Genomic DNA, 23,451 nt, shown 5'->3' on the forward strand with positions numbered 1-23,451 from the left:
AGGGATAGCATTAGGAGAAATACCTAATGTAAATGATGAGTTGATGGGTGCAGCAAACCAACATGGCGCATGTATACCTATGTATCAAACCTGCACATTGTGCAGATGTACCCTAGAACTTAAATTAAAACAAAAACAAAAGATGCTCCCAGAGGACTGAACTCATTCCACTCTAATACAGTCATAAGCACTGCCAACCATGACCAACAACAATAATGGAAGGCAACATATATCTCCTAGTTTTCATCTGCGGACAGCAGGAAGGTGACTGAAAAGCAGGGAAGGAACAGGTCAATGTATCCTGACCTGCTTATTTGCTTCTGGGGCCACCGGTTGTCTTAATTTTGGTGTGAACCCTAGTCTCCAAATACATGCTAGGATTTTGTTTTGTGTGTTAACTGCCCACCTGGATTCTTAAACAACAGTTTCATTTGACACTCTACTCCAACCATTATTCTGCTTTGGCCTTCTGTCTGGCCTCAATGGCTGAATGCCACCCTTGTCTTTCAATTTGGACAGGGATGTTTGGTTCCTAACTTTGTCCCCTAGACTCCTCTGGACACATGGCAATATCTTTTCAAACAGCTCTGTCTATGGTATGGTTAACTCTTGTGACTGCTCATTAAATTGATGCTTCTCTGATATTATCTGAAGAAGACTTCTATTTATGTCACCCATCTCTCAGCTGTTCCAAAAACTGAGAAACAGAGCTGTTGATTCAAAGAAATGAAGACTCAGGCTCTGGTATAAGCTGCCTCTCACCTCCATCAAGTTCTGCTTGCTCTAGATTGTTCTAAAGACAGAGACAGATTCTTGAGAAATCAAAAACCTTCACTGAAAAATCTACATGTGTGGCAACTCTGAAATTCATCATCCAATTTCTTAATTTAGCCCTACTCATCTCAAAATATCACTACCAATAAATAACATCAGATCTTAACCTAATTCTCCCTCAAAATGTGGGGTGGTGCACAGCAACATATTCAAACTTATGTACATGGCATTTGAGGTCGGGGCATGGAAAAACACTGGGGCACTGTGTGTATGTTATTTGTGCATGAGAATGAAACTCCTTGACCCTGAAAACAGGACAGGGAGCCCAGTGCGTGGTGTGATAAGGAATGCTGAAAACAGCCTCCTGAGAACGCAGTTTGAGTGCTTTTACAAGGTCACAGGTGTCTCACCACCGGACCTCAAAAAAGCCATCTAGTGGATGTTTGTGGTTTAACAAGCCCTTTCAATAAATACTTGGCGGATGGATGCTGGGGTGGACTTCCGCTCGGCTAGAATTGTCTGAGAACTCATTCTTGGTGTTCAGTGCGAGCTATAAGCTCCGCACAAAAAGTATAAAAATATTTGAAATTATGTATTTTTAATGTTTTAACAGAAAATATGAGTAGATGGCAAATACTTTATCATTCTTTCCTCTCCACAAAGGAAGTAAACTCATTACTTTGAAACTTATTCAGTAAAAAGTATACTGAATAGAAATATAGTAAGGAAATATTATTCCAAGTAGCAGTGTGTATTATAGAGTATTCTTAGTGACCTCAACAGTCACCATAACCTTTCACAGGAAGTAGAAAATTACCTTGAATTCCAGCACCCAAAGATAATAATGAATAATACTTTTTTTTTGTCTCTTTCTAGTAGTTTTTCTGCTAATTAGTATAAAAATATTAAGGCAATTGAATCTGTATCAACCATGAGACAAAAAAAACCTTTTAAGATCGCTTGGTATACACGTAAATTTTAAATACTTGTAACAGTAATATGTAACAATATAAAAAAAAAAGACAGGGAGCAGAAAATAGAAAAAAACATGACTCAGACTAAAACACATCTTTTGAGGTTGGCCTACTAAGGGAAGGAACAGAGGAAAGTCTGGACATCCATACCTTTGCTCTTTCGTAGAAATAAAATTTAACAGTTGGATAGGCTCTGATACCAGCTTTCTGGCATGTCTGAGCATAAGCCTGACAGTCTACTTTTCCGGCTTTCACTTTTCCTTTAATCATCTGAAAAAGAAAAATATGGTTTGTCATTTTGTTTGGCATAAACTATTTTGGCAACAACAAAGCAATAGGATATAAAACATTTTGTGTCTAAGAATTTATTTAAAAAACTTTTAATTCTTTCTACTCAAACAAGGTTATTTCCACATTATCCCTTTAAGCCTCTATTCACCTAGCACCACCTCTCCAAGAGCAAATAAACCCTCCTTTGCCTTATCAAGAAAACTGAGTGGCTTTATCCTGAAATGTCTCAACTTCCTGCTACCCACAACTGGCACATCATACCATAAATGTGTTTCTGTTTCTTTTTCTCCTTTCACTGGGGGTGTGCTGTGGTAGGACTCTTTGGGGACTGTTTGTCTTGTGAAGGCTGACTACTCCATCTGTATTCTCCAGTCAGAATGCATATTCTCCAGTGAAGATGTATATAATCACGAAAGGATTCCTTCCTGGATTACGGCTCCTCTGCCATCGTACTTCTCATGCTCTCTCTTTTTTTCCCGAGCAGCAGTCTACTCTTTCACTGCTTCCCCACTGTCTGCTTATTTGGCAACATTTTAGTCTGGCTTCTGTGCTTACTGCTCCCTCCACTGAAACTGCTGTAAGTTCACCAGTGACCGCTTGACCAAACTGGGCACTTTTTGATCTTCTTATTGGGCAACTGATGTTTACTGCTGACCACTCTTTTTTTTCTTTTTAAACAACTGGTAATCAATTTATTAAAATAGTTGACTTAAGCATCTAAAATGGTGACTTCCACCTCAACTCCTGGCTCAGTACTGATGGAAGTAATCTGTTTAACAATCTCAGAAGGACTGTGCGAGGCTGACCACTCCTTTCTTTTTTAGCATTTATCACTACTCTCTCTTGGCTTTCTTACCGCCCTGACTGTTCTTTCTTTTTCCAGCATAAGAATCTGCTTTACCTGCCCCTCAAGTTATCAGAGTTCCATCTTTGATCAACAATCTTTTCACTGTGAACAGTTGCCCAGGGTGGTTTTCCGTATCTATATGCTAATGTACCCCAATCACTCTCTTCAATTTCATAGCTAACTACAAATTGGCCTGCTTTGGGTAAATGCTGCATAAGCACCCAAACACAGCATGTCCCCTGAACCCACTCTTCCTCCTGTCCTATTCATTCACTTCAAGCCAGAAATTAGGCTTATCCAGACTCCTCTCTATCCTTCATCTATCACATTCAATACTATTTATTCTCATCTCTCTTTTGTATTTGTCTCCTTCTTTCTATCATCACTGCCTGATTAAAGTTATCACCTCTCACTTCAGGACAATTAAAACATCTTTGCTGCCTCTAGTTTCGTCCCCAAGGCAGGGGTATACTAATATGCAGACTAACTTGCGTTAGGGCACAAGCATGTAGGCAGACACACACACACACACACACACTTGCATACTGAAAGTAAGAAAAATGTAGGAATGTTATTTTCGTAAGTTTCTATGTCATTTACAAAATGTTTGTGTATGTGCTTACTTGTGTTTCCAATTACTTATGAGATGGCACCATACTGTTTTTGGTGCTCTAAACATCTTTCTCTGGCATCACTGACACTCTTCTGTCCATGTTCCAGCTTCATTCTAATTTTACTGTAGCAACTATCTTGTATTACTTATATTTATTTCCATTTTCTCTTTTCACTAGATTAAAATCTCCTTAAAGACATGGAATTTCTTCCTTTTCATCTTCCTTTTCTTTCATCTGGAGTTATATGGCCCTACTACTTAGCATAATTGCTTTTCACTTGGTACTTAAAATTTGTTGAATGAGTGGTCTTTTTCATGTTTAATAATTTTCTACTAGATATAATACAGAGTTGTACTACAAAGTTTATAATTAAGTAAAGTTTTTAGTACATGAGAAATGGAGTAAAACAGAATCATTACAGAAGGAAGCATAAAAAGATTAGAATAAATGGAAAGAATAAACCTCTTATCTGATACACCAGCTAATAACAAAAATAATCTTTCATAGCTAGTAAGACCTTTAAAATCCCTCTGCTAAAAAATTCCCATGGCCTGGGATGCTAAGCTTTAGTGTGAACTGGTGGAACTGGCACTGACTTTCTCATTCTAGTTGAATGTTTTATACCAACACTAGTGGCAAGAGTTCCTTGAGTTATGGAGGCAAGAAAGCTATCAACCTGGATTAGGTCACTAATAAGACTGTTATGACAGAAAGAAACACCAAAAACTCAGACTACATTGAGGGTATGTATTCAGTTTAATTTTATATAAGCATTTACTGAGTTAGGCCCTGGGGATATAAAAATAAATAAAACATGGACTTTGCCCTCAGGAAGAGATAGCCATTTTCAAAGGAAGATGGACAATGCTATACCAAAAAAAAAAAAAACCAAAACCAACCAACCAAACAAAACCCAAAATTGCTACAACTAAATATTTCCATTGGTATTCAGCTCCTTTTATTTCTGGTCAAATTTAAAATCTTTCAAGTAATAATAAATAAATAATTGATATGCATTGTATCAGTACACTTGATAACATATCCAGGTGACAATAATTAACTGAGAAGGGCAGATAATAGAGCAGTGCCATCAGAGCTAAGTTTTGTAGGAAGAGCAGAAAAAAATACAGATGACCAAGGTAAGGACAGAGCATTTTAGAGAGAGGGGGTAGCATGTAAATAAGGATACATGTTCAGAGAACCTGGAGTACTCTGTTATACTGGAATCTAAGGTGTGAGGTGGACAATAGAGATAGAGCTCATATCAGACACCTGAAGTCAATGTATGCATATTGAGAAACTTAGTAAGCCAGAGAGGGAAATATTTTAGAAGATCACCAGGGCAGCACTGACAAAGGTAGACTGACAGTCTTTTTTTTTTTTTTTTTTTTGAGACGGAGTCTTGCTCTGTCGCCCAGGCTGGAGGGCAGTGGCCGGATCTCAGCTCACTGCAAGCCCTGCCTCCTGGGTTTATGCCATTCTCCTGCCTCAGCCTCCCGAGTAGCTGGGACTACAGGCGCCCGCCACCTTGCCCGGCTCGTTTTTTGTATTTTTTAGTAGAGATGGGGTTTCACTGTGTTAGCCAGGATGGTCTTGATCTCCTGACCTCGTGATCCGCCCGTCTCGGCCTCCCAAAGTGCTGGGATTACAGGCTTGAGCCACCGCGCCCGGCCGACTGACAGTCTTGAACAACAAAGGCTTGAACTGTGTTGAACTGCTTGAACTGGGAATTTTTTTTTTCTAAGCAATTGCAGATGGAAAATATAATATTCATAGGATGTGAAACCCTGCATACAGAGGACCCACTGTGAGGCCTGAGCATGAACAGATTTTGGTATGGAATGGGGGTTCCTGGAACCAATCCCCTGAGTATACCAAGGGAAGACTGTACTTAAAAGGCAAATATGGTTAAGTCTAGACAACAGATGATAAAGGGTTGAATACACAGGTTAGCAGCAGAAACGAATAAGAAATGACATTTGAAAGACATTTAGGAGATAAAACTGACAGAATCTAGTGAATGCCTGGAGGGCAACAGAGTACTTGGGTGGGGAAGAGGAAATAGACAAGAGGGAGAAGAAAGAGAAGTTTCTGGCTTTTATGGTAGTAGATGATGATGTCTACCAAGATAGAGAAGATGTTAGCTAAAAGCTTTAACAAAGAAAGAGGAAATCTACTACAATGATTATAATCATAGAAATATAATAGTTATTTTTAAATTCAGAGAAAACATTTAAGAAAAAAACCTAAAAATTATGTATTTACAATGTTTTATCTAATTACTAAAACACGAATGTTGTTACAACTTATTTAAGACAGGTAAGACTTACCCTAGCCAAGAGCTCAAACTCTGGAGCAAAATTCTGGCAAGGTCCACACCAAGGAGCATAGAAATCAATCACCCAGTGATTTTTCCCTTGTAGAACTTTTTCACTGAAAGTCTGAGGTGTTAGATCTGTGGATACTTGAGGTAAAAATCTGTGGCAAAGGATCAAGATCATTTTTCATTATATAAAACCAAAGCAAACATCTAAAATGTAGTAATATTGTAATACTTTCTAAGTTAAAAATGATGTCAAGGAATGGCAACGTAATAAAGTACAGTACCATCTTGGTTAATATAATCCTTTACTAACTAATTTAAAAGGCTAGAACTTTAACCCATAGTAAATTTAACTATTGACATAAAAGGGGGGTAAATAGCTTTGAATCTATTTTATACAAAGATACACATTTTAATTACTCACCCTAGACCCCAGATTCTCAGGGAATAAGCATCCCTATTCCAACCATTGTAACTGCTGAGAGAAGAAAAAATGTTAGTTGTAAATAGGATTCTCTATTATTAGATGTATTCAGAAAACAATCTTATTGTAGCAATTTAAAAAACAAGTTATACTGATTGATTTCATCTGGCATCTCTCTTCTCAGATATTCCTAGCTACAAATTCTGTTTACAAGGCCTCACAAATGTATTTTTCTCTAGTCTTGGTATCTTTGTGTCCCAGACAGCCCAGAATGTCTGGCTATCTACTGGACCTCTCCTGTAGACCTATGGGAACTGTGAAACTCAGAATGTCCATGGTTTTAGTTTCTGAATCTTTATTCAAGTTATTACTGTCTGTTAAATTCCTACCGATTTTTAAAGACACATGTCAAAAACTACCTACAAAATGCAGCCTTTCATAATTTCCTCATAGTTGAGATCCTTTCCTCCCTTGAAATCCATGGTTCAATTTTACTTGTTTAATAACATTCATCATATGTACCTTACATTTGCGTTTTCTACCTGAAATACCACATGGTGTTGTGGAAATAGCATGGGTGCTGAGACAGACTTATCTATCTAAGCCTTAGATAACTTCTAGACCTTGGATTCTAAGGTCTGAGAATCACAGTTTACTTCTCTGTAATAGTAGGAAGGGCAGTAATTCCTAGTTCACAAAGTATATGTGAGGATTATTGGAAATAAGGTGAGTAAAGCATCTAATATAGTACCTGAAACCAAATAAGGACTTAATAAATGTTAGCTCTTCCTTTCCTTATCTTTTTGTCTAGACTATAAGCTTTATGCACAGTCAGACTGTTCAGTACCCTCTTTTCATCTTCTGAAGTGCTCATTAACATACTATCTTTACATACTGGGCTCCCAATAAATATTTGTTGGGTTAACTTTTATTTTGTTCAGGTAACTTAACTGTTAAGTGTATAATTAAATAATTATAATACATGCCTTCAAATATGAGAGAATACTTACTGATACTGATAAGCTTTATTTGATTTTGGGGGAAAAAATCTTATCTCAGGGTATCTTTGAACATTTTCCTGGGCACAAAAAGAATGATACTGTTGGCAATCTATACTGCCCACATTGATCAGTCCAGTTAATGTCTATAAAAGAAGAAACGGATTACCTCCATCACTTTTTACATATGTTTACAATAAAGAAACAAGCATTATATTATTATAGTCAAATAGTTATTATGTATCAGTGACTTTCACCCAGTAAAAACGGATAAGGGTTTAACATAAAATAGACCACTTATACTAATGAATTTGTAATCTAATTTTGTAATTAAGCACTTACTAAAATTATTGCAGATTAAACAATTTACTTCATTTACCTGTTACATGAGAAAAAACTATGTACTTCTAAAATTCAAAGTGCCAGAAACTAATGAAAGTCTTTGCAATATTTCAAAGAATTACTCTTTCCAATGAAAACAAACATTGTAGGTATCTAATATGTTATACTGACTCATACCTGAACTTAAAAATTTTATTGAAAAGAGCACAAAAATATGTAATCCTAAATGTTAAGATACTAGAAATCACTTTAACTCAGATTTATTTTTTATCTTGTAAATAAATGTGAAGTAGTAATTGCATTTTCCATTCTGGTATTTAAGTAATTTGTTTCCAATCTTGTACAACTTAAAACATGGTGCCTATTTTCAGGAAATTTTCTAATACATATGCTGAAAGCTTTTTGTTTTCTTACTTTTAAGTCCTACAATATGTGAGGAAATGTTATCTTTAAGCTCTAAAAATAAAGCAGAAAAAAAATTAGAAAAAATTGAAACAAAAACTGAGGTAAAGTTTTGGGTTGTTTTTGGCAACAATTTAGTTAAAAGCACTGGATATACTGGGCACGGTGGCTCATGTTTGTAATCCCAGCACTTGGAAAGGCAGAGGTAGGCAGACTACTTGAGGCCAAGAGTTCAGGACCAGCCTGGCCAACATGGCAAAACCCTGTTTCTACTAAAAATACAAAAACTAGCTAGACGTGGTAGCACACGCCTGTAATCCCAGCTACGAGGGTGGCTGAGGTTGCAGTGAATCAAGATTGCACCACTGCACTCCAGAGTGAGACTCTGTACCTCGCCGACCAAAAAAAAGTGTACCAGATGCTATACACACAAAAAGGGTAGGCTATACCATTCACGTACCAGACAGAAACAGAGCTGGAATCAAAGTGGTATGATCAGAACTGTTATTAAGTAATAATTTAATTGTGGGTTAACTCACATCAGTTTCAAAATAATTCTGTTAAATAAACATTCTTAGTAAATGTTAAGATTAAAAATAAATGATTTTTACTATACCCGGGCCATTCTTTTCCATTCTGGCATTAAGACTTGACAAGGATGACACCACGGAGAATAGAAATCAACCATCCAGACTTCGTTGTGTTTTCTTTGTGTAACTAGTTCATTGAAGGTGGTGGGTGTAAGGGAGACCACTGAAGGATTCATAAGATCCTGAAGAGAATATAGTTTCCATTATAACATATATATAAAACACAGCTGTTCATATATTCCTGGAAAATTGTTGGTACAGGCTGAGTATCTCTTATCCAAAATACTTGGAAGTACTGTGAATTTTGAATTTTGGAATATTTGCATATATCTTGGGGATGAAACCCAAGGCTAAACATGAAATTCAGACTTTGGAACATTTCAGATTTAAGATTTTTGGATTAGGGGTGCTCAATCCGTGTATGTCCTTTAGAGAGTTCCCATTTTTAAGAAACCAAAAGATGCTTAAGGACAGCTAAAAGAAATCTAATGTGAATTAACTTAAAAAATGAAAATAAACCTAACTTAAATTTTTTAAGTTTGGATTTTGCTCATCAGTTGTGTAAAAAATCAAGGTCTATTTTTCCTTTATCTCTACGTATCACTAAAATCATAACAGGCAGGGAAAAGAGGCGATTTTAAGTTTCCGCATGGATAATATAAGAGTTTCAAGGGCTGCCTGGATGTCTACAGAGGCCATAAAGTTCTGTTCTAGAACCAAGAATGACTGGCTTGGAAATGATTCTTTAATTGCTAATGGAAAGCCTCATTAGTCAGGAAACCTCTCATTTTTCTGACATTCTGACTGGCGATACTACACCTTTCTACAGATTCTTTGTTCCAAATGATATTTTAACAAAGCTTCAGCCTACAACAATCAGGTAATACTAATGAAGAGGGTAGCTTCACTGGGAAAACACCACAAAACGTTACATTAGAGAAGGAGGAACAGATGAGTAGGACAAGGCTGGAGGGTCATTAAATGAATAATAATAAACAAGAATTTTTCATTTTTTTCTAGGCGCCCCCTGTAAGTATTTCAGTCAATCAAGAGTGTTATTGAGAAGAAAAAAAAAAAAAGATGCTGTAGATGCCGGACACTTGTTTTCAGAGAAAACGGCGCAGAGGGGTGATAAGGTGAAAGTATACTGCATATGTTCAATAAAGAACTGTGTCCATTGTTTATAAGTCACTGTATATATCAGGTAACAAGTAAAACACAGATTTACGTTGAGTTTAGTAAGAGTAAAACATTAGAAAAATTCTTTAAAAATCATTTTGTCAGAAAATAGTTTGGGCATGAAAAGAATAAATCCTATTAAACAAGATGAAATATTCATACAGGGTATAACATATAAAAAGACAAATTTCTAGCCACATAGTCTATAGTTGGAAATACCTCTATGAACTCCAAGATTTGTTCAGCAGAGTGATGTCCTTCATACTCATGAATGTTGGACTGGTTGAATACCACTGTTGTTGGATAAGCCTGAATGTTATACTGATAGGAAGGAGAATACAAATTAAAGATTTTATAGATTTCACCTATTTGTTACAAATTTATAACAAGTTTGCCTTTAACAGGATTTTAAAAACCCATTTCTAAATTGCTGGTGACAAAAATTTTAGTCTCACCAAATTTAGCAGACTCATGGCAATGAATACTGCTAACTACTGATGAATACCTGATCCTTATTTATAGCTGCTCCATTAACCATGAAAACCATAGACATTGAAACATTGAGAAATTGACATAGGTAATTACACGAATGGTCCCTTTTTACTCTCCTGAACCAAGGTAAGAAGAGGCTATAAAGAACAGGCTGTATCTCTAGCTTGAGTCTTTTTTTAAACCATAATAAACACTTTTTCTACAAATAGATGATGATGATCAGGAAATAAAATAGCAAGAATAAAGACACAAATAATTAGGGGGTACATGATTATATTTTAGGTTAAAGAATTATGAATCATGCCCTATGAATGTAATCACTTTGTATTCTTTCTTCAAGATAGCCTTTATAGTAGGAAATGCTTAATCTCCTTCTCAGAAATAAAATGGGCACCAGCCCAGGAAGCAACTCTCTCAAGCTATTATTGTTACTTTTTAAGTTATAAAGAGATCCCTGTCTGTAGATTTGCTGTAGCTGAACTTTGCACTCTTAAAGTTTTAAGTACTCATTAGCAAATTGGAATCCTTGACCAGGATTCAAAATAATTTTTGAAAAAACAATGGAAACATTTATATTAGTCTTGAAAATGTGTGCAAATTCAAATAATTCATTGATTAACAAAGCAATTACAGCTAAAATTTAATGTGTTTACTATGTGTTGAGCGTTATTTTAGCATTTAACATGTAGTTTCTCATTTATTCTTCACAACAATTCTACTTAGTTGCTAAAATTATAAAACCCACTGTATAGATTAGGAAACTAAGCTACCGAGAGGCTAAGTAACTTGGTCAAGGTCAACCAGTTGATGAGTGGCAACTAATTGGTGAGTGTGAATTCTGGATTCTATTCCAGGTAAATCGGATATCAGTTTTAAATGCTTACACTGAACTCACATTTGTTTAATGAGCTAAGATGGAAAGTAGAAAAACTGAAGGAATTAAAATTAAGATAATTATTGTTTATCACATAAATTTTGTATCTTTGGCATTTCTTTCAAAGTTACAGATAAAACACTCAAAACCAAAGGCCTTATTCATTTCCTTTTATAAAAATGTATTTTAATGAAATTTCTACAGGCATATGCCACTGCTACTGGCTTAAACTTCCATGATGTTCTAAAAGTGTATGGCTTTCTTTTGTTTTCCTTCCTCTTCCCACTTCTTTTTTCCCTTTATCTTTTCTCCATCTATTTTTTTTAAAACTTTTTTTTATGAGTTATTTAAAACATTCACAAAAGTAGAGAGCAACAAACTCTCGCGTATTCATATAGCTACAATAATCACTGACTCGCGGCTTTTCATTTCACTTATACTCCCTTTCTAGTCTACTCCTAAGATTATTTTAAAGCAAATTTCAGATGATCTGTAATTTCATCCACAAATATTTCAGTATATTTAAAATGTAAGGACTCCCCTCCATATAACCATAGTATCATTTTTGTTGTCAAAAATTAACAATAATTACCTGAAATCATCAGATACCTTGTCAGTGTTCACATTCACTCAATTATCTCTCTTTCTTTGCACTTGGTTTGTTTAAATTGCATCCAAACAAAGTCTAAATGTTGCATTTGACTGATAGTCTGTTAAGTCTCCTTAATCTTTCCTCCACTATATACAGTGTATTTGACCAATAAACTGGGTGTCTGTCCTGTAAAGTTCTCCACATATTGGAAAGTACAGATTTCATATCCATGGTGTCACTTAATATGCTCTCCTGTCATTCGATTTCCTATAGACTAATAAATCTGGAGATAGATCTACTAGAGGATTGATTTTTTTTTTTTTTTTTTTGCCAAGAGTATTTTATAGGTGATATTACGTACTTTCATTCTACGGTATATAATTTCTAGTTTTTCCTGCAACTGAGGAGTGAGTATTTACCTGAGAAAATATTTTCATTTAAACAAAGATTTCAAAAGGCTTGTTCATTGTTTTAACTTCCTTCCAGCAAATATACTTAGAAGTAGTAGGAAAGCCAAAGAAAAAAAATTATAAAATGTCAAAAATATTAAAGAAATATAACAATCTTAAATAACTGAAAAATCATATAAGCATTTTATCAAGTTAATGAAAACAGTTGCCTGAATTTGATAAATAAGACCTTATTTACATTCGATCCACTGATTAGCTATTCATGGTTTAATCCAATCATATTTGATATCATTTTCTAAAAAAATTATTTGTTTAAATAATTTGTTACTACTCTAAATAGAAGATGTATTATTTCTAAGTTATTTTATTGTTTAATAATAAACAGCCCAAAGGTCTCCATTTTATAAAATTAATTAGAATAAATTTTGATACTTTGCCTTACCATGTTACAGAGTCCCTCATGAACTGTACAATCTAGTGTACCAAACTTAAGCTGACCATAAAGAAGATTTGATGCTCTTCGTAACTCTGGTAGTAAAGCTCGACATGGTGGACACCACTAGGGAAGAAAAAATATTCATAAGCACCGAGCCAAATGACACAAACCGCACCCCCCATCATTTCTGCAACAAGTAATATGCTAAGTAACACAGACTGTATTTAGTGGCAAACCTTCCCTGGAGGGGTAATTACATTAGCACTCATTTAGAAGCAATGTGCATTAGTGGCCACAATGGATGACACAGTTCTAGTACTAATGATTCAAAGTTATCTAGAAAATGTCTTTTTGTCATAACAGGAGAAAACCTGACAATGTTAGAATTTGACAGACAAAAATAACTTACAGGGGCAAAGAAATCAACAAGCCATGGTTCTTTGTCATTGGCAGGAAAATTTTGAGGTCCAAGTGTGGTAACATGAGAATTCACACTTTCTTTGGCAAAGGCAAGTATGTCATATAGAATCTTCTTTCCTTTCAAAGTGAATGAGAGAAATTAAAATCTAAATTCTGCTTTTTGTACGCACAGAAACATTTCAAAGTTTTTACACTCAAAATATTAAAGAAGATAAATTATGAACAAACTGATTTTGGTGAGGTTTTAGTGTTCTGTATACTATACAGGGCTTAGCTCTGATAGGAGTACCCTTTTCTTGCACACTCTTCTGTTTCCTGGACTAAAAATGTCAAAATTGGCCAGGCGCGCTGGCTCACGCCTGTAATCCCAGCACTTGGGAGGCCAAGGCAGGCAGATCACGAGGTCAGGAGATCGAGACCATCCTGGCTAACATGGTGAAACCCTGTCTCTACTAAAAATACAAAAAATTAGCCAGGCATGGTGGTGCGTGCCTGTAGTCCCAGCTACTCGGAAGGCTGAGGCAGGAGAATTGCTTGAACCTGGGAGGTGGAGGTTGCAGTGAGCAGAGATCTTGCCACTGCACTCCAGCCTGGTGACAGAGTGAGACTCCATCTCAAAAAAAAAAAAAAAAAGTCAAAATCTCTTTGAAATGCTCCCTCATCTTCAGAGGTAGAATAATGACTTTTTAATAGGGTTCTTTAAATTATTTGTGCTTACTTCGGTGATTATTATGGCCTAACTCCTAAATCTTTTTCTACAACCTAGACTTCTCTTAGGAATTCAAAACCCATGTTACCAACTTGCCCAGTGAAAAATTTGTACTTGGATATCATGTAAACACATCTAACACAATACAGTCCTGCATAATGATATTTCAGGCAATGGTGGACCACCTATATGATGGGGTCCCATAAGATTATAATGGAGCTGAAAAATTCTTATGACTCAGTGATGGTGTTGCTGTTATAACTCTGTAGTGCAACACACTACCCCTTTTCTATATTTAGATACATTTAGATACACAAACTCTTACCACTGTTACAGTTGCTTATGGTATTCAGTACACTGTAACACATTGCACAGCTCTGCAGCCTAGGAGCAACAGGCTATACTGTATAGCCTAGATGTGTAGCGGATTATGCCATCTAGTGTTTTTAAAGTACGCTCTCTGATGTTTGCACAACCATGAAATCACCTAATGACACATTTCTCAGAAGACGTCTCTGTCGCTGACACATGGCCATATATTCAAATTGAGGCTGTGTTATTTTCCTCCAAACCTGCTCCTTTTCTCACCATCTTTATCTTGGCAATAACATAATTATCTACTAGCTGCCTAAATATAATTCCCCAGAGTAAGCCTTGACTTTTTTCTCTGCCCTGTATCATAGTAATTCTATCCATTCCATCTCTTACCATTTCCAACCCATTGCTACTGCCTGAACTCAGTTTGCCTTCTGCAATAACCTGGCTAGTGTTTCTTCACTCAGCCTTCCTTAACTAATCCATTTTCTACGTTGCTACCACAGTCCACTTACACTGAATAGTACAATCACTCAATCGCAATTTCGTTAAGACAGAAACATAGGTATTATCCTTGACTCTCTCTCCGACCTCCCACACATCTCAACAGTCACCAAGTAATACTGATTTTGCATTCTTGGTCTTTTACAAATCTACTTCTCTTCATCTCTGTTACTATCAGAGAAGCTAGCTACCATATTGAGAGCAGCCCTACAAAGGACCACATGATGAGGAACTGAGGCCTCTGCCAACAGCCAGTGAGGAACTTAGGCCTCCTGACCATTGCAGGAGTAAGCCTGGAACCAGACCCTGTAGCCAGTCTGGCCTTCAGAGGACCAGAGCCATTGTGTATTTTGAATGCAACCTCATGAGAAAATCCATGTCTGGAACCACCCAGCTAAACTGTTCTCAGATTCCTGACCACCAAAAACTGAATTAATACATGTTTGTTTTAAACCACTGAGTTTTGGGGTAATTTACTACTAAGCAATAGACAATAAACACTCCCCACTGCAAACATTTTTGAAAACCTGTCCATAAAAAAAAATTGTCCATTTATTTGTCTGTTTTCCCTAATAGCCCACAATGTTCTTTGTATTAGAGATTACTAATTATAGTTCACATTTTTTCGTATTCTTCAGTACTGTACCTGGTACATGTAGATGCTCAATAACTATTTTAATCCAAACAATGTAAGTTCTATTACAAAGTTAGTAAGAGCACATAAAAGGAAGTGCTTGGAGATTCACAATGTATTTCCCAGGGAGGAAGCTGCTTTAAGTTTTGAAGGGCAATTTGGAGTTTGCTAAATACTCTCTGGAACAGGAAGGAGTGATTACAATGCAGGAGGAAAAATCATGTGTGAAGGCACCTAGAGGAGTGAAAGAACATGGCATTCACAAGGATCCAAAGGTAGCTGGAGCTAAGACTATCTGGAGGGGCAGCAGTGGGAATTAAGATTGGAAAAACTGGCAGAGCCAGACTGTAAACATATCCCATTCACTTAACAAACATTTCCTGAGTTCTTACTATGTGCCAGGCACCACTCTAGGTGCTGGAGATAGAGCAGTGAGCAAAACAGACAAGATTATTGCTTCTATGCTAAGGAATCTGAAGCTTATGCTATAAGAAATCAGGAAAGTCAAGGCAGAAAAGTGACACAAGAATGGAATGGACAATAACTGCAAACAAAACAAGGAATCGATTGTAAGGAAGAAAGGCTAGGAGATAAGCAACCCTCCTAGAGAATATTATTATAATAGATGAAGGAGATAATGGGACTGAAACAAAGCAGTAAGCACAGAGAAGAGGGATGTCTGATAACTATTTCAGAGATAAAAAATAATATAATTCTATTATTAAAACTTAGTCATTTCTAGCACTTTTATGCATGGTAGTTTAAACCTAGGTTTTGGAGTCAGTCAAATTTTGATTCAAAATCTACCATGGCTAGTTTCCAGTTGTCTGTCATAGGCAAGTTACTTAACCTTTCTGAGTCTCCATTTTCTCCTTCACTGGGCTATTGTAAAGATACACATGAATCACGTATGCGAGGCTTTTGGCAGAATGTCTGACTTGTAGAAAGCAGTGAATAAACAGTAGTTACTGTGAGGGTTATCTTACCCCAAGCCTTTGCTCACAAAGTTCCTCCAGCCTAGAGGTCTCACTTCTTTTTCCCCTATAGTTCCTTGGGGAAACTGAGCACTTTATGCTCAATTCAAATACCACTTCTTGACCTCTACTATGCAGAAGTCTATTTTATCTTGTTGTAGTTAATATGCAATGACCATTAAGGTATTTTTTATGTTTTCTTATGGATCTCCCTCCTCCGTTCCCTACTACACTATTTTAAACTTCTTGAAGGAGTTCATGTCTTACAAATTTATATCCTCAACATTGAAAGCAGTGCTAGGTGCTAATAGGCATTTCATCGGTATGTGTTATTCACTTAGCTGTATGATAGTTGGTAGTCTGTGTGTTTCTTTTGCTACATTTGACTTCTTTCAGGACAAGGACTCTGGTGTAGTCTGAACTCTTGGAGTTGAGACTGCACTCACATAAATGCAGAGCTAAAGTCCCAAATAAGCTGAAATAAAATTATAAACGCAAGAAAGATAACAAGGCAGTTAATCGGAAGTCTAGTGGGAGAAAAACCAAAAAGAATGTCTGGAAATTGCCTATAATGGCTGAGATGATACACATGGCAAGCTGGAATATAAACTGCAGGTGTTGCTTACTTTTGCCAACAAGCAGGACTTGAATTTCTCACTAGCTTAACTTATCACCAGAAACCCTGATCAAAATATTGAATAGAGAAAAGGCATTTATGTTAAAAAGAAGGGTAAAAAGAATAAAATGACTACATATAATTCAAAATATCTGTCCTCATATTTACTGAGAAAAGTTATTTACAATAAGCATATCCATACAAAATAAGCTTAAAAAGCACAATTAGAAAACTTCTATTTGAAAATAAAGCTACATTTTTTATCATTTTTTCCATTCTTACCATGATGAATTTCATATTCTTTGGTTCCTTGTCCTTTAAATACTGCTAGAGATGGCTGAAAAACATACAGATTACTACAGATGTCTGGTGCAGACGAACAGTCAAACCTGCCAACCTAAACGAGAAAAAGAAGGTCAAATTTGATAAAAATAGTCTTACCCATTTGATTTGTAAATATTCATGATAATCCAAAAATGGTATTGCCCTAATGACGGTTTTTAAACAGAAGCTAATAGGCTATGAAAATAAGAGACAGAAATAATTCATTTATATTTAATAATAAAACTCAATTTAGTTAAAAAATGCTTCCTAGACAGTTAACAAAAACCTGAGGAAATTCCCAAGAAAATATGAAGTTATTCCAGAAACCTACTTTCTGAAGATGTACAGAATGTTTACATAATCTTGAGATAGAGGAGAGATCATTTTCAGAAGCAGAAATAATGAAGAAAAAGGTTAATGTTTTCAAAAAGTGTGAAAAAGAAGAACGTAAGCACAACAGCCAAATGATAAACCGGAACAAATTTGTGGCATTTAAGACAGAAGATCCATTAAGAAACAAGATGGGCCAGGTGCGCTGGCTCATGCTTGTAATCCCAGAACTTTGGGAGGCTGAGGTGGGTGAATCGCCTGAGGTCAGGAGTTTGAGATCAGCCTGACCAACATGGTGAAACTATGTCTCTACTAAAAATACAAAAAGTAGCCAGGAGTGGTAGCTTGCGCCTATATTCCCAGCTACTTGGGAGGCTGAGGCAGGAAAACTGCTTGAATCCGGGAGGCGGAGGTTGCAGGGAGCCGAGATCACACCAGTACACTCCAGCCTGGCTGACAGAGCGACACTACATCACATCAACAAAAACAAACAAACAAACAAAACTGGACAAACATCCCATCAGAAAAAAGAAAATGGGCCACAGATACAAAGAGAAAATTAACTAGAGAACAATTATGATCTGTTAATAACCATGAAAAAGTATTTTTCCCCCAACCAGTAGAAAGCAACTAAAGGAAAGTCAATATTGTTAACATATCACTTGTGGCCTATTGGAATTGTGAAGATTATGAAGAATGAGAGTACCATGGTGGGCACAGTGTGGAGAAATGGCCACTCATGTGCTGTTGGTGAGATTATAAACTGATAAAACTTTCTGGAGGACTCTAGTAATGAGAATAAAAACCATTTAAGAAAACATAACCTTGAGTTGAAAATTTCCCATATGGCCAGGTGCGGTGGTTCACGTCTGTAATCCCAGCACTTTGGGAGGCTGAGGTGGGCGGATCACCTGAGGTCAGGAATTCAAGCCCAGCTTGGCTAACATGGAGAAACCCAGTCTCTACTAAAAGTACAAAAATTAGCCTGACTTGGTGGCATGCGCCTGTAGTCCCAGCTACTCAGGAGGGAATCACTGGAACCCGGAATCACTTGAACCTGTGAGGCCAAGGTTGCAGTGAGTCAAGAGCATGCCACTGCACTCCAGCCTGGGTGACAGAATGACTCTGTCTCAAAATAAAAAAAAGAAAAGAAAATTTCCCACACTAAAGATAAGATCTGCATAATTTGATATAAAAAATAAAGGAAATGACATAAAATCAGTAAGAGAAGATATGCTAAACAATTATGGCATAGCCATACAGTAAGCCACTATGTAGCCTTTAGGGAATAATGAGGCTATACATGTGTACATGGATATAGAGATTTTATATACATATAAATATATATGGATTTTTGCAAGCCTGCGAAAAAGTTTATGATATTGCTGAATGACAAAAGTTAACAAAAAAAGTATACAGTGAATTCATTTTGATGAAAACGCAGACATATATATTTACATGTGTAGGTCTATTACAATGGCCATTACAATATGTATGCATGTGCACACATATACATATGCCTACATACGCATGTGGGCACTCACAAAATGTTTAAATGGTCATACAGTAAATACTTAGCAGGGTTATGAACAATGTTAAGAGTATGGGTGATGTTTTTAGATAATTACTTTATTTTTGTACTTATTTATTGTCCTGATTTTTAAACAATGACCGAGAATTACTTATATAAAGAAATAAGAATTTTAAAAAGGGAAAGATAACTTCCTATAGTATGCATTCCAGAAAAATTGTATGATACAGGTTTATCAAATGCCAAAATAAATGAAAATTAGCCACTTTCAGATTACATATAAACTTTTAATAAAAAAGAGGAAAAAGAAAGCACAAACCAAGACCAAAAGCACTTATAGGCTTCTTATAATTTCAAATAAGACTTTTTATGTAATTTAAAATTTAATTACTATATGTGTTAAATTTACAAGAAAGTACACCAGCAGAAAGCTAGGCAGAAGACATTTTTCTTACTTGAATATGATCATTTTTAAGTAAAGTTTTTAGTTTTTTCAACTCATGATCATTTGAATTTTCATTTTTTCCAAAATGAAAAAATAAGAGCCACCGATGATGAGCCAAACGATCCTAAAAGTGATAAAGAAAGGACATGTCAGAGATGGGAAATTCTAAAGGTTGTAATCTTCATTTCTATGACTTGAAGTTAGTTTTACCTCCCCTACCCATTATTTTCAAAATACTGTCTAAAATTCAGACCCACTCATTCTCTTATTTTGTAGTTTACTTAGAATAATGCTATGTAAAATAAACAAATATTACAGGAGGGTTAGTCACTAAATTATAAAATCTTAAAGTAGATGATTGCCAAACACAAATACATGATTTTAACAGCATATAGCTAAAAAGTTGGGTGGCAAAGTTGTCAGTTTTTCAGGCTTAACACATAAGATCTGGTAGTGATACAGACTTCAAAAGATCCGTGGTTAGGAAGTATTTCATTTTGTGCAAAAGTAACTGTGGTTTTTGCCAGTACTTTTAAATGGCAAAAACTACAATTACTTTTGCATCAACCTAATAGAAAAAAAATGATTCTACCACAAGCAATATTTCTCAGCATTCTATCCATAAACTGAATACTTCTTCTTAGTAATAAATATAATCTGTTCTGTAAGCAAGAACAAAAAGTTATGAATCAGATCCAAAGTTGCTGTGATTAAAATTCTGCCTTTTCTGATGTTCCTTTTGAAGCTCACCTTCAGGACTGGGTAGGTTTTCCATAACTACAGATCCATCCTGAATTAGCAACACCAGAACTCCAATTATAATTTAACCTACAAATGACTAATATATAATCCTTTGAAACTGCTACTTTCAATTCTCTCTAGAGATGAATAAAACAAATGCTGATTTTAAAATGTTAAGACTTGAAATGTTACCAACGTTCATTGCTACTTATCATTATTAATAAAAACATTACCTCTAGTGTGTTTGCTGAAAGTAGTTCAAAATCTGGAAGATTATGTATTACTTCCAAATATATTTCTTTAGCATCCAATGAGTTAAGAAACTAGAAAAAGAAAATCACATTGTAATCTTTTTGAATAAATATTAATTATATTTGATGTCTTTCTTTTGTTTTTTCAATTTCCAATGTAGTATTTTTAGGAAAATATTATAGAAGGTAAACAGTTTTTCAAACAATTCCAAATGTCTTTTTTCAAAAACAAAAAAGTGTATTTTGGCAATTATCAAAAATATTATATAATGGGGCCGTTTCTTAAATAGTGATATACAATAAATTCTATTATAAGGTGTTGCATTAACTGGAATTTTTAATTAATTATGCTGTGTATTCTATAAAAATCCTCAGAATAATCCTGAGTGACCTCTCAATCATCAAGAAAACCATTATGTTTAGCTTAATTTTAATGCTAACCATGTTTTACAGAATGCCAATGCTTTACACATTCACTTAAGAATTTTTATTACACTAGAAGAAGAAGAATAGATTATCGAAGACACTTCTTTCCCCAACCAATAATAAAGATTAATTAAGAGGAACTTAAAACTGGAAAATTGGAATGGATCTTATTGCTCATTATAGAGGTTTTCATCTAAAAACCAAACCACTTAGGAATTTTTAGAGTAAAATATAATGATACAGATCTTATCTTAAACTTGTTTTAGGCCTGAGTCTCTTATTTAAAACACAAATGAGTATAAAAGGCCCTTCTAACAAATCTTCTTTATTTCTGTCAATATTTTATTCTCAGCATACTTTTTTTGTCATAGAACTCTCCCTGCTGGTCTGATTCTCTCAATGAAGCAGCTGTTATTATAAAGAATGCAGCAATGGTTACATCAAGAAAATGTATATGAAAGGTGACAAAACAGTTTAATATATGTCTTTAATTATGAACCATCTATGTTTAACAGTTTACATATTACTTAAACTCATTAAAAACTTGTACGAAGAATCATGGAATCCACAGCTTAATCATGCTAGGCATGAGAACAAACATATGGCTAAAAACAATAGGTACAACATAAGAATAAAAATTCAGGTTTTTTTCTAAGATTCTTTCCTTAAAACTTTAAAAAAAAATCTATAGCATAAACATTCTTAGAGGTCTATATGAAATAGCTCCTGCTACCAAAGAGCTTAAAATGCCAAAACAAATCTTTCACACCTCAGTTCTACAGCTTATTCACTTTAGTCCTATTTACTATGAAGATCTTACTAAAATGCCTATTACACAGCCTATATAAACTTGCAGTGATTAATCTACTAGAACCTCAATATAAACCTGTTTCTGTTAGAGGAAAATTTGATAGTTATACCTATAAAGGACTGCTATCTTATCTAGCCTCTGAATTCCACCTACCATATATATTTAGCTGACATACTGTTTCATATTTTGTAAAACCTGAATGCTTTTGGAAGGGACAAGTAGTGTTTCATTCACCACTCCCTGTTATTACATTTCCAGAGTCATTCATTCCTGTTTCCTGTCTTTGACCTTGCAATTTTCTATCATGAAGCCCAGAGACTATAACACTGAAGGCAAGAGGCTCTATTGTTGGACAGGGTGTAGGCAATCCTTGTGGACTGATGGCACAGAATAAACTAGCACAACTTTTCTGGAGGGCAATCTGGCAATACCAATTGAGTTTAAAATGGCCACAGCACTCCCATTCTAAAAAGATAACTGAAAAAGTGCACAAGGATAAATACACAAGATTGCTCATTACAACATTGCTTATAATCTTAAGAAAGTAGAAACACACACTAAGAAAGAACTGATTAAGTATGTCACATGTAGTCAATGACTTACCACCCAGGGATCATAAATTACTTCAAGGATAATGTATACATATTCATTTATAAAATAATAAAGTATGCATATAAAATGTATATTTTTAAAGAAAGTACTTTCCTGATACACTGAGTGAAAAAACTAGATTACAAAATAGAATCTACTATATTATCCCATTTATGAAAAATTACATATCAGTATCCATCCATCCATTTTATGCGTATAAACACATTTTAAAGATAGAGCCATAGATTTTCTTGATGAATTTGTTATAAGGTATGAGAAAAAGAGAAATCAAGAATAACACCAGGGCATTTGGCTTGAATACTAAAGGACAGAGTTTTCATCAAATAATATGGGAAAAAACTGGATGAAGCAGATTTATGGGGGGATATTGGGAATATGGTTATAGGCATTTAAATATGAGACACAGACTAATATCCCAAGGGAGATACTGAATGAGCAGTGATATATACGTATGTACATACATACATATAAATACAGAAGCACACATGCACACATCCACACACACATATAGAGGTGCATGTGTATAATATATCTGGAGTGGAAAACAGAGGTTTGAGCCATAGATATAAACTAGAGAATTGCTGGCACAAAGTCATAATTGCATATATATGTCAGTAGAGATCTGGATGGGTATTTACCAAGATTTGGTGGTGGCTGTCTATTATTGATTTGGTTTTAGGGAATTTTGCATCTTCTTTATACAGCTCTGTGCCATATGTGAATTTCTGAAAAGACTGTATGTTATCTTTAGCAACATCTAAAAAAAGCAGAATTAAAATACAGAGGGAAAACTAAAGGAGATTTGTCTTATCAGAGTCCTTATTTTCTTTTGGGATTCCATAGTGACCCATCTAACATCCCACTATTTATCTCAGTTCCTTGACAACTAGATTGAGCCTCAGTTTCCTCATTCAAACTTAGGGAGGTATGCCACATTAGTAGATGTGAAAACTAAGTTTACACCAGAATCCCATGGGGTGCTTTAGAAAAATACTTAGGCCCCAGCCAAAACTACCACGGATCTATATTTTTAACATTAGAAAATAAACAATTAGGCCGGGAGTGGTGACTCACGCCTGTAATCCCAGCTCTCTGGGAGGCCGAGGTGGGCGGATCACCTGAGGTCAGGAGTTCAAGATCAGCCTGGCCAACATGGCGAAACCCCGTCTCTACTAAAAGTACAAAAATTAGCCAGGTGTGGTGGTGGGTGCCTGTAATCCCAGCTACTCAGGAGGGTGAGGCAGAA

The 23,451-nt window shown here is 35.4% G+C and overlaps 1 protein-coding gene across 2 annotated transcripts in view; it reads right to left on the reverse strand.

The window, feature by feature from the left end:
- Positions 1-23,451, reverse strand: part of DNAJC10 (DnaJ (Hsp40) homolog, subfamily C, member 10) — a 55,285-nt gene that overhangs the window by 10,248 nt on the left and 21,586 nt on the right. For both annotated transcript variants that reach the window (XM_011956689.1, XM_011956688.1), the window contains 11 exons: positions 20,339-20,428; positions 19,375-19,488; positions 17,017-17,131; positions 12,972-13,099; positions 12,569-12,685; positions 9,978-10,079; positions 8,606-8,761; positions 7,258-7,391; positions 6,248-6,301; positions 5,831-5,978; positions 1,899-2,018 (listed from right to left, as the gene is read on the reverse strand). In XM_011956689.1, coding sequence (XP_011812079.1) covers positions 1,899-2,018; positions 5,831-5,978; positions 6,248-6,301; positions 7,258-7,391; positions 8,606-8,761; positions 9,978-10,079; positions 12,569-12,685; positions 12,972-13,099; positions 17,017-17,131; positions 19,375-19,488; positions 20,339-20,428 — 1,278 coding nt within the window. The remainder of the gene's footprint in view (positions 1-1,898; positions 2,019-5,830; positions 5,979-6,247; positions 6,302-7,257; positions 7,392-8,605; positions 8,762-9,977; positions 10,080-12,568; positions 12,686-12,971; positions 13,100-17,016; positions 17,132-19,374; positions 19,489-20,338; positions 20,429-23,451) is intronic.

This window comes from Colobus angolensis, unplaced genomic scaffold (assembly GCF_000951035.1).
Source record: "Colobus angolensis palliatus isolate OR3802 unplaced genomic scaffold, Cang.pa_1.0 Scaffold421, whole genome shotgun sequence".
NCBI classification, from domain to species: Eukaryota; Metazoa; Chordata; class Mammalia; order Primates; family Cercopithecidae; genus Colobus; species Colobus angolensis.